The following is a 13,203-nucleotide window of genomic DNA, read 5'->3' on the forward strand; positions in this document are numbered from 1 at the left end:
TACCCGGTCTCCCAGCCTGTAGCCGTTCAGACTTGCAATGGCCACTGGCTGCCTCGTCATAGTTGGTCATGGTGACAAAACCAAACCTTTGCACTTGTTGGTGGTAAAGTCGCGGATGACCTTCACATTGGTAACGGCACCAAAAGGCCCAAACAGCTGCCACAAGACACTTTCATCAGCTTCCGGGGACAAGTTATACACAAAGATGCACCAGCCAGCTCCGGTAGGACCTGTCAGATTGACGCCGGCACAAGGCTGGTCATACTGTCAATGGTGATTGGGGAGAACCTGGGGAGAAGAGAGAAGGAGAGCTACTTTGGGTGTGACTTATTATGAAGTTCTCAAGCTTATCATTTGGTACATACTATAAATTCTGCATTATGTGAATTTTATACAATACCCCACAAATCAAACTTCCCAGACTAATTAGATGTGTTCTCAACAAAGTTTAACAACATATGTTTATAAATGAGTCGTGGTGGTTGCTGAGTGAAGTGCAAAGGCAAAAGAAACGTGGCAAAACTAAACTTGCAAACAAATCCTTGTTTCCTCAACTCTTGTTGCCATCTCCTGATAAGGCCATGTTTTTAATTTATCAAGTCACTTTTATATTACAGTCACTTGGCACGTGGTCTTCGGTAGTCAGTAAAGTGCAAAAATTTAATTTAATCTCTCCTAAACTAGAGGTATATTTCTGATTTAGATGCGAAATAGAAGGTTTTGCCTCAATTGGATAAAAAGATATGATTTCATAAATTTCCTTACTTTTTTAATATAAAAAGTCAGGGACAATATTTGGGTAATAATATCATTATCTGTTAATAATGTGGAAAGAAGTCACAGATAGAAGGTAGAATTTTATCAAGCAGACAATCTGTAACTGTATCAGGAAAAAAAAAAATAAGTGAGCTAGCCATCACTAAATGCATTTTTTCCCAACCTACTGGCACCTGTGATGCACAAATATATATGGCCATTTACTGCATAAAAAATTGAGAAACAAGTGAATGATTTGTAATATAATATGATCTCAAATCGACTACACTCAAATGAGGGTTACAGGTGGCCATAATCTATCCTGGCAGCATCATATGCAAGGTTGGAACCCAAGCTCAATGAGGTGCCAACACATTGTGGGGCTCATCACACACATGCACCCATAATGGGCCAATTTACACACTTCATGCCCATCTTGGGGATGTGGGAAGAAAACCGGAGAAAAACCTTTGCAGACATGAAATGTTGTGAATTGAAATCCTTAACTATAGATTTGTAAGGCAATGGTGCTAACCACTGCACTATTGTGCCACTTTAAATCTACAACTCTGTTGGGACTCGGACTCGCAACCTTTGAATAGCTTCTCTGTTTAATTAGTAGTCCAGTGCCCTATTCACCATGTCACAGAGCTCTGGACTTTGAGAAGAGCCAGAATATCCAGTGGGTGGCCCATATGGACGTTTGGAGAACATGCAGAATTCACATGTTTGGTGTCTGGTTGAGATTCAAACACCGGACTTTGGAGCTGTGAGGCGAGTAGCACTAACCACTGTGCCACCATGATACCCCCCCCCCCCCATATAAATTATGTCTGTGTGTGTGTGTATGTGTGTTTTTTTAATTCCTTCAAATTCTTCAATTATAAAACTATTCTTAACTATTTAGTAAAACATGTTTTTTCCTCCATTTTATGGACAAATACATGTAAATTACTATAATATATAAAAAAAACAAGCCCATGAATTAAGATACAGAAAATTCTTTGTTGATGAAATGGGTGGAAAAAGGGGCTAGCGTGTATATAAGCAGGAATCCTTTTGATTTCATAAGTACTTTGATGTCTAGTTGATAAAAAGAAGTTTATCCCAACCAATTGCCCACCCCAAAAAGGTTCATAGTGAAGGTGTCTATTTCACACACAATCACATGAGAATATAACAAAACACAGATAAACCTAGGAGAAAAATAAATAAATAAAATGAAAAATTAGAAAATGTCCAATAGGGAGAAAGACACAAAAAACTGAACTTCGAAGGGAACAAAATCTTGTTTTCCATGCTGGTGGAAAGAAAAAAAATCAAGCGAAAAAGTTAGTTGAATTAAAAAAAAACAGTACTTTGACTAGAATTTAACTCTAAAACCAGTAATCAGGTACTTTCTTTTAGTTTTTTTTTTATAGTTTTGAAAATTTGAAATTTTTTTGTTTGGCCAAAGTCATTCTCTCTCTCTCTCTCTCATATTTTTTGGGATGCTGCCACACTTAACTGATAATGTGGATATTTAGAAATGTGTAAATGGAGCTTTTATATGGATGATAGCTTAGTGCGAGCATGTTGCAGGAGGCGGAGTGATGTATTCACACTCTGTTACATAAACTGTCGTCACTTAATAGAGGTTTCTACAATATCCATGCAGGAGGATCTCACAGGCTGCAGGCCAATTTCACAAAGCTTTTCTGTCACGACTTGCTTAGTCTTCTTTCCTTTCCTGTCTTTCTCAGTTAAATGCATACTAACTCTTGGGATGGTGACTAGAAATATTTATGTTTATATTCACTTTTATTTTGTTTGAAGAACCAATCTGTAATTGAAGAATAATATCTGTAATTAAAATTTCCTGCCATTAACCAATATTACTATATTGCATACCGCTGCTAATGAATCACATTCTATCTTTATTTTATAAAAAATCCGTTCAATGTAAAATATACACATTTCTATTATTTAAATAAATCATGCAATGCATTTTATTTTTTATTTTAACATAACACATCACATGCAATATTAATAATGATTGTGTTTGCCTTTACCATCCACTACAGACAATTCAGACTCCATCTCTTATGTTTGTATTGAATTGAACACACAAATAAAAATAACCAGTTAAAATGAAGATCTTAGGTTGGCTCATATCTCTGTTGTAATCAGGGGTGAGGCCATTACTATATGTAACAGGCTTAAATATCAAAGACACACGCATATAGAGTGCCACCACTACATTGTGCCAGTTGCATGAAATTGGTACTTTTCCAAAATATTGATTTTAACTATCTATTATCATTTTAGAAATGACATACAGTACATGTAACTTTATTTCATATAAGTAAAAAGAAAAAAAACAACTTCTTTGTTTTGTTACTTATTTTAAATAATAACCAAAATAATACCAAATTACAAGCTATGTTCATTTTGTAAATGTAGGTGTATAATTTAATAAATAAGACACATGCTATGTTTATTTTATTATGCAGTTATAAATCAAAAAATTAAAAAAGCATGGTATATAATATTTATAAATAATAAGTTCTGTACTTTGAGTATTCTGTTATTAATTTCCATCCATCCATCCATTTTCCAACCCGCTGAATCCGAACACAGGGTCACGGGGGTCTGCTGGAGCCAATCCCAGCCAAACACAGGGCACAAGGCAAGAACCAATCCCGGGCAGGGTGCCAACCCACTGCAGTGTTATTAATTTATACAAGTCAAATGCTGTTCATTTTATTTCACAATAAGTTATATGCTACTGTATGTTTCCATTCATCCATCCATTATCCAACTCGCTATTATCCTAACTACAGGGTCACAGGGGTCTGCTGGAGCCAATCCCAGCCCCACACAGGGTGCAAGGCAGAAAACAAACCCCGGGCAGGGCGCCAGCCCACCACAGGGCATACTGTATGTTTATTTCATTAATTTAAGATGCTTAAGTGCATAATTATTATTTCATTGCAATGAATACATCATACACTATGGTTATTTAATTTTTTTTATAACTAAATTGGCACATGCAATGTAGTTTTTATATAATATACAGTTAACAGCATGTCATATTTTATATTTGATGAAAAATATGATGTTTGTGGGACCACTAGGTGCAATTCTAATAGATAACAATGATCACTGAGATAATAGCCTCTGGTTTAAATACATGTGGCTTGGATGGCTGCAGACTGGCTTTCTTCTTGAGCCTACCTCATATTGGATTCATATAAAGTAGTAAAACTCATTATTTAACTCATAATAGTTCAATAAATTATGTATAATTTATGTAAACAAAGTTAAAAAATCCTTTTAGACACACTCAATTTATAATATATACTCTATAAATATTATCTGTTGTCTTTTTTTACTACTGTATTTTAATATATAATTTCCTTATCCAAAATTGAAACATCCATGGAAATTCCTGGACCTGTGGTCCACTGTAAGCAGCCTCTTAATCCTGCGTGTCACTGAACACCAGTCATAATTAAAGACCATGTTTTCTAGATGAGGCTAAATTTGACAATTGTGAAATAATGTCACTTTCCTAAGTACCGTGAAGTGCTATTTTTTAGATGCTTTGTAGTGTACCTTTTTAAGGTCCTTGCATATACCTGTATCTATCTATCTATCTATCTATCTATCTATCTATCTATCTATCTATCTATCTATCTATCTATCTATCTATCTATCTATCTATCTATCTACAGAGACTAACATAAACAACCTTTAAGTTTTAGAATTTGGAGTGATCAGCTTTTTAATACAGCCAAGGAAAAAACTACACCCCCTATAATTATTATTATTATTTTTATACTTTTGTGTGTTTAAAACAAAATCTAAGGAGTGTTAACTTTGTCTTAAAAAACAAATATAAATATTGACATTTTTTTCCTCCATTTGAGCCACATCATCAATCCTATAAAAACTCTGAATTAGTGTAAGTTGCCCTAATATCGGGTGTTCTTAGGAAATGTAATGATTTACTTCATGAGGTATAATTACATAATAAACCAGAATAGTTCCTGAAATCATCTGAACAAAACTACACAGACTAAATATAATAATTACAGTACATGTAGTCATAATTAGTGAAATAAACTTGTGCAAATTATTTAATTGTTACATTTTCTTTTAATTAACTTGATTAATGACTTCTGAATTTTGTTTCTGGTTAGTGATGAATGATAAATCTAACATGCTTGCCTAATTAGGCTAATAACTCAAATCTCAAAATTTGGATGTATCTTGATTATAAGTTCTCCAAACTCTTTCCTTGATGTAGTGGAAGGATTTTACAGCATGGTAGTGGTGTTAACATTTTTCAAAGTTGGTAGTAAAATTCCTTCAGTATTTTTTAATGCCGGCAGCAACCCGAGTTGAAGACTGTGTTCTGGTGTTGTAGCTAACAGTGGTGCTGTGGTTCAATATGTTGAGTTTGAGCAGGACTACCAGGTTCTCCATTTCATTACTGTGTAAAAAATGGAAGTGGCATGTTTAGAAGTATGCCTTTGTACCAAAAATTCAGAGCTACCTTCTACAAATAACTATGCAGAAAATGCTTTACACCCATTAAACCTCTTCCCTAGCTAAATCACCGAACACTACAGTAAGTTGGAATAAGTTTTTTTTTTTTTTGTTCTTTATTTCCTAAGTTTAATAATATTTAATAAGTTTAATAAGTACACAGAAGATTGGGTAGATGCCTATTATATAATAAGATGTAGGAATGCCTTTTTTGAACATGGCAAGAAAACTAAGGGGACTGTATGACAACTGTAGGTAGTGTGTATTTCTGAGTTGGTATTTTCCAGTTACTGGAAAAAAAATCACACATGTGCACTGATGTGAAAAACTAAAGAAATCTTCAAAGGATGTATATCTTCTACATCTAAATCTGGATCCAAATTGTTTATGTGGATTATGTTTCTACATAATTCTTCAGAACAAATGTCTGGACACCTAGAGTGAAGGCATACCAAATGAATTACCAATGAAGGTGGTCATGTTCTTTCTGCTGAGCACAACTAAATGAACAGAAAGTAGACAGTGATGAGGAACACAGGAGGTACTCACCGCTCAAGGGAGGTCATATTTGGTTTGAACTCCACCTGTCATCCTCTCATAAATTCTGGCAAACTTGGGGCTGTTAATTTTGTGACTTTGGCAAAATGGCAAATGTTGATTAAACTTTTTTTAACAGACATCCCAGACAAGAGTAATAATTACTGGTTTCTGATCTTGTTAAATTCTAGTAGTAGCTGTTGCTCATTCATTTTCTATTTGGTTGGATATTTATATGGCTAGCCAGACAGGCCTTGGAACGTTAATTACCTCTTGACTCCGTAGGCCATGTTTAGTAAATTGTCCAGCCTGCAAAGAAGAGGGGAGAATGGGAGGGAGTGGAAACGTTAGTAAAGAGTTCTGAGTGACAGAAAGCCCTTTCATTTAAACTTGCACTGTCTCCTTCTTTGTCTTCCAGAGTGGCTTTTACTTTTTCTTTTATTATTCAGTTTTTTTAATATTATTTATTTATTTTTCTCTTTTCCATCAAGGAAGGTGGAACATCACAGAATACACATGACAGCTGTCTGGAGGCCACCATGTAATACCTGAAAAATGGCACAAATGTAGACCACATGATGCTTGTTACACTCTTTGTTTTTGTCACTTCTTAATATCCCTTACTCCTGTCATTAAAACGTTGAGGCTCTTACCATAGTGTGCCTTGATAATCTCCAGTCCTATTCCTACCCCATTCATCCACACATCATATTTCTATTACTAATTTTGTCTGTGTAGTGTTAAGAAGGAGCTGGAACTTAGCCTGGTAAAAATGGTTGTAAAACATAAAATCACCTAACATGGCATGCTATTCTGTCACTGTGGTATTATTCCAGAAACTTCCTCCTGTATCTAAAATAATAGAGTCCTGCTTTACATGGCAGTACCTGGACTCTGAGGGGCTACCCTCTGATATTCTTAAATTCTGGTAGTAGCTACTGCTCATTCATTTTCAAACTGGAGTCCTGACACTGAACATAACAAACACTTGTCCAATTCTATTAAGGTAGCATTCCTTTACCTCAAGTAGCTATTCATGTTTTTTTCGCTTAACACCCTCCCCTTGCTGAACAGTGTCCTCTAACTGACAACATAATCATGGCGCCAATGTGACAGATTTGTTCAGTATGTAGGAGAGCACCATAGATTGCTTCCCTTCTGGAATTTTAACTAAAACCCCCCAGAAGTGTGAAAATGAAGCTCTCATTTATCTACAGAATTAAGAAGTGTTTGAGCTTTGGCAAAACTTAATGAAGACTAGTCTGCCTTAAAATTAATTTTGCTCTACCTGCAAAACTTTACACTGTGTGGTAAAGCTTCCTGACTTGGCTGAGGTGAGATACCCAGGTCATTATATCACAGTGACGGAGGACATGAGTTGCTCTCATTGTAGGGTATGAACTTAGGTCCTGTACTGGTATCATCTGAGTTCTACTACAATAGCTAGAGAAAATATTATGAGTTCTCTTGTACATTAGGTATGTTCTGGCTTAAAATATTTTGTTCAAGCTGCCTACTTCAGGGCAATACTACAGAATCAGCGACTAAATTGACTGCTACTTACACTTACTGTGGTGGGTGGAAATGGTTGTTGTAACTCTTTAAGGACATAGCAAGTAGAATACAAGACAGGATGATTTGAAACAAGGCTAATAAACAGAGCTTTACATAGTAAAATGTGGCAAAGTACAAGAGGGGGTATACAATAGTATGAAATCTTTTAATGAAATTTTCAGTGTTTTTTAATGGTGTTCATTGCGACATAAAGACCTATTGACTAAGCGCCAAGACAGTGCCCGCTGGTTTGTATCTGTGTTTATCTGAATACAGAGTGTAACATGTATTCAGTTCTCACGATGAACTGGCTAGGCCCAAGGTTTAATTTTGTTAATGGCACTATGTAAAATAAAGAATGATTAAGCACAGGCACTCTGTGTGTGTGTGTGTGTGTGTATGTGTATTAAATAAACATTGACTGTTTAGGTGCAAATACATTTGGGTGTATATGAGCATAAGAATACACTGGGTACATGAAGAACTGACTAAATATGATCCCTGCACTTTACAAGAAAAACGTGTACATGCATTTCAATACACTGTGAGCTAACTATGATTTATTTGTGTTTTTTTACAAAAGGTGCTTCCAGTGACCCTACTACATTAGTAACAGAGTTTAGTTGCTTTCTTCAGTTACTGAGCCTGACCATTTCTTTTCATTGCATTTTACTTTCTCAGTTTTTGATGAATGTATGTATGTATGCGTGTCCATGTATTTCTTGTCTTCTGCAAAATGTAAATGTGTTTACATTTCAGATTTCCCTTTAGTTGTTTGCCTACATGTGTTAGCCATATAAATTAGCTCTGTCATCAGAGTGTCCGCAGCACATATGAATCAAAGACGAGGCTAGCTGACTCAAGGTGACAGCCTGGTCATGACTGTCCATGCATAGACATTTTGTTGGGGAGGAGGACCAGTGGGATGCATAAAGTTCAGCCACGTAATTGTAAGAGGCTTCCTGTAACTGCAGTGACATGCACAAATGAACATTGGCCTTTAATATATGTGAGATGTTTGTCCTGCGTGTCAGAGCAACACTGCTCTGACCATATAAAGGTAAATAATAATAATAAATAAAATCCAGTGCCATCTGTTATTCTGCCATGCAGAAAACTATGCAGCATTTTTTGTTCCCTGCCCACCATAAAATCACCCTGGTCAAAAAAGGAAGAGTGCAGTTTAAACAAAAGTGTCATAAAAGGAAACTTCTTCATCTATGTTACTTATCTATGAAAAGCAGAGAGCCAAAATATTAACCTGAACTACTGACCAGCAAGAAGCTTAAGACAAGAAGGCCAGGCTGGCTGGGTGACCAGCTGGTTAGTATTCTCAGGGATGGCCATTTTAAAGATGTCTGTTTCTTCTTTCTCAGCCTAAGCTTTTATGGCACACCTTTGATACTTACCAACACAAACTGAAATCTCATTTTACCAATTTAAGAATCATTTTAGCATTATAGGAAACTCCCCAGGAATGATCACAAGCTTAAAGGGAACAACAGGGAGGCCATATATCTCTTTCTATATCCCACCATCCCTCAGTTCTCCACAAAGTATCCCCAGCTATGGTCATCTGTGCATTACACCCCTTTAATTTTAAGTCTTACACATATCAATACAAATTTAAAAATTAAAAAAAAAAAATCAAAAAGTAGTCGTTCTAAACTGTGGAATTTCATGTTGACAGAGAAAATCAAGATGCAGAAACAGTCTTCAGTCACTTAAGATGGAATGCAAGTTGCTTTGAAAGATGGGAACTGGGAAGTTTTACCAAGTAGCAGTTTTGGAATGTACACATGCTCAACTGCCCTGCTGCATACAAAAACTGATTCTAGGTGGCCTTCAAGAATTGGATGACCCAAAGGCCTCAAGATAAATGACCATCTAGAAGCTGTTTAAAATTTTAGTTGGGCAGAGATAGAACCCTCTAAGCTTACAGTCTGAATGCAACTACAGACTCTTAAACCATAAAGTGAACAGGTTATATAGGCTAAAGGTTTGTCACAAGTGCTCTTACATTTTACCCTCTCTGGAACTTTTCATATTTTATTATGTTACAATATATATTAATTTTCCAGTGCTGGTTTTTAATATAAGATTTCCTATGTATAACAGATTTTTCACATGCAATATGCACTCTTCATAGCACATACAATGGTGCTGGTGATGAGTGTATTTCTGCACTAGCAGTGTACATATATGGTTAGCAAATATTGCTAACTCTAATCATTGTCTTAACCTTAATCACTATCAGAAGTGTAAGGTATGGACATGTCAAAACCAACTCTAGTAGCAGAGAGGCACAAGGTAGTAACCAATCCTTGAGGTGACACCAGCCCATTGTAGGGCTTACTCATATACTCTACATTAGACCAATTTAAAGTCAACAAGTAAACTACATTCACATCCTTGGGATATGGGATACCGCTAAAACTGGCAGAAAAATAAAGTGGCAACTCCACACAGACAGTTACTGGATCAGGAATCAAAGCTGGGTACCTGAAAATGCAAGACAACAGCACTGATCACAACATCATCATATGTTATGGAATCCTAACATATTTTATTGTGACTTTTTTACACTGACCAACAAAAACAAAATCCACCTGAAAATAAAATTCTAAAGATTTTCCTAATTTTAAATAAAAAAGTAAATAACATCATAGGTCTGATACTTGCACATTAGCTCATGTGCTACTAACTAGCTTAAGAAGTCATATGATTGATTAAATGTCATCCACCCTTTTTTGCAATAAAAGTGTTTAGCATGGTCTCCTGATATATACACCTGTCTTTGGAAAGTTCCTCAGTTTGGGAATATAAGTCCTAAGCAGTAGGAAATCATGACATGAAAGAAGCATCAGAAGAAAATTTTGTAAAGGTTTTTACAAACACTATTCGAGCAAAAGGCAGAAGAAAATGTTCACAGCACTAAATCTATGTAAAACAAGGAATCTATGAAAAATTACGTATGAATATTACTAGTCAGGAAGGCAACAAAGGGGGCTACAGCTACACCTTACAGATTACAGTTCTCCAGGTACAATTATCCAGGTACTTCACAAACCATAACTTGGAAAACTGAAAAAATGAAAGCCAGTGTTGGAAAACTTGAAGAAGGCATGAGTCAGACTGTAAGACTAAGTAGAAGAAACTAAAAATTTGGAAGACTAAAAATTACCCTTTTCACCATAACACTTAATATCATATTTGGTACAGTGTTAACATAAGAGAGGCAGTGGATTCTTAAGGATTTTACTATTTTTTGTGCCCCAAAATACAGCAGAAGTAAAATTTCAATTAACACATTCTATTCATTTTCTGAACCTATTTTGAGTTGCAAATGCATGCCAACATTAACACTAGGCGATACTAAACTCTGTATGGTATTCCATTTTGTCACAAGGCATACTTTTGTCCACATCACACTGGGCCAATTTAGGGCCATCAACTAACTCAAACACTGATCAGGTTGGAAGTGAGAAGAAACCAGCGTACAGGAGAAAATTCATGTTTCTATGTGAAGAATATGTAAACTCTTGATGGAGAGAGTGACGGAGCCAGAAATTGAACACAGGTCCCTGGAGCTGTGATGCACAAGCACTAAGCACTGTGTAACCATAAATGTATTTTTTGTAATTTAATATTGTAACATAATAAAAGTGAAAAAAGACCAATTGGGAGGAATATTTTTTAGCTTTATACATGCAAGCAACTAATGCTAGAAAAGGAAAGGACAGACAGCCAAGCAGTAGTGTATCCCTAAAACTGAACCAAAATGACAGACACTCCCTCCACTCAGGTACTGCATGATCATTTTTTTCAAGTTGTGGAGGAAGGCACCAATAGCTTACAATCTAAAGATGCGCACTAACAATTCTAACACAAAGACTAACAAAATGTGCTGAGGAGTTGAAGATTTACGGGCAAAACTTTTCATTGCAGATAACAAACATGCAAGCATGCAAATTAGCCAGGACAAAGATTAGAATAGTGACATGACATCAATTCCTGTCCGAAACCAATTATCTAATATCAGTTGCAAGAAACATCAGTCTTTTGTGAGTATATTCTTCCTCCTTGAAATGCCGCTCATCATATAGACACTTAATTTCATTTATAGGCTTTTTATTACTAACTTTTGCTCTAGCATTTCCTGGAAATGTCATGGTTTAAACATTAACTGAATACAAATTTTAGAAGGGGTTAAAAAGAAAAAGAAATATTACAAAAGAAGATATTACAAAAGGTCTGCCCACTATGGCTCTGTGGTTCCCTTGACCATGGCGGCATGCCTACCTGAATCTCTGTGTTTGGTGGTGCAAGGGTCCGGTGTATCGTCGTGCAGCTGTCTGATACAGCTGGGTCAACAGCGCCTGGCCCGTTTTCTGGCTGGGGTTGTTTGCAAACTTCACAGTGATAGGTTCGGCAGCACCCAGAGGTTTCTGTCCATTCAAACCTTTGATGGCTTCCTCTGCCTCATTGCGTTTGTCAAACCGGATAAATCCTACCCCTCGCGATATGCCTGCTCCGAAGCAAAAACAGTAATGTTAGCACCTAGAGGATGTTGCTGTGGTTCCCTATAACTAAGAACAGTATCTGGAGCTTTAGTATCCTTTTTTTAATATTCTCTTTGAAACAACATATACAACCTGACATTTTTAGAAGCCAGACTGTGCTACCTAGAACAGATGCCTGTAAAGTAAAGATACCTAATAAAGCAATCAACTGGCTCTTGAAAAGTGTGATTCAGCAGTCTCTTCACCCAAGCCATACTAATGACAGCTAAAATAAAGATTAGCTCATTTATTGTATGAACTGTCCAGCCTCCTAGTTGTATTGAAGCATCCCTGATTGGTGGCCTACTGCAACATTTAAAAATATGCAGCCAATGGACAGTAAAGCAGTTGAGGGGAACATCATATGTACATGTACAATTAATCCAATAATGTCTACATTAGTGCTACTGATAGCTTATCATGTCATATGCTTGTTGCAAACAGACAATTTCTCTCAGTCCTAAAGTGCATTGCATTTTGTTATCTTGATCTTTCAAAGCATATTTCCGTGTGCAACATAAATGTTATGTGATAAAATGGCATAAAAACCTAGCAAAATATTAGAAACAAATTACAGCCCACAAAAATATACAGTATGATGCACATTAAAAAAATATATTTTAATGTTTCTATATTAAAATAAAGATTGACTAATTGATGGCCAAAGAGGATTCAAACAGTAACATATAAAGAGATAATAATAATAATAAACATATACCGTATGAATGAGATGTTTGCAGAAGAATAAATGTGTATTTTTATTTATGGGGGTCATATATTAGTCTTGTTTTTTTGTCACTGAGATATAATGACAATTATTATGGACACAATAAGGTTCACAATAATTGTCTTTTTAAAAGATTTATAAAATTAAATTAAGACTACACAGGAAAGGGGCAGAATTAGGGGGGGCAGAATACTCCTTAATTACAATTATGGCGATTTTTTTACATAATACCTTTTTGGTAATTGGAACCTAGGCACGCTAATTACTTGCTTAGTTTTTATTTTTTTAACATAAACTAGCAAATGTCTACCATCCCAAGGAACTTTTTATGTATATTTTGCAGTTGAAGACAGAGTGTCTTGTTCATGGCTACAGTGAGTGACACGTGGAACTGAACCAGAAACCTTGATGTATGTATTTAACCTTTTAAGGGCTCACACAACAAAGAATGACCAGTTGGACCATTATGTTTCAAACTTATTTTATTTGTCAGTATAGAATTATCTTTCACCAAGCTTTTCTTTTCACAGATGG

At 35.7% G+C, this 13,203-nt stretch overlaps 1 protein-coding gene across 1 annotated transcript in view; it reads right to left on the reverse strand.

Moving 5' to 3' along the window:
* The window catches only part of elavl3 (ELAV like neuron-specific RNA binding protein 3), a 94,449-nt gene that overhangs the window by 4,437 nt on the left and 76,809 nt on the right, over positions 1–13,203 (reverse strand). The window contains 6 exon segments of the mRNA XM_051920586.1: positions 3–45; positions 47–87; positions 90–249; positions 252–288; positions 6,097–6,135; positions 11,683–11,908. Coding sequence (XP_051776546.1) covers positions 3–45; positions 47–87; positions 90–249; positions 252–288; positions 6,097–6,135; positions 11,683–11,908 — 546 coding nt within the window.

Source organism: Erpetoichthys calabaricus, chromosome 17, assembly GCF_900747795.2.
Source record: "Erpetoichthys calabaricus chromosome 17, fErpCal1.3, whole genome shotgun sequence".
NCBI lineage: Eukaryota > Metazoa > Chordata > Cladistia > Polypteriformes > Polypteridae > Erpetoichthys > Erpetoichthys calabaricus.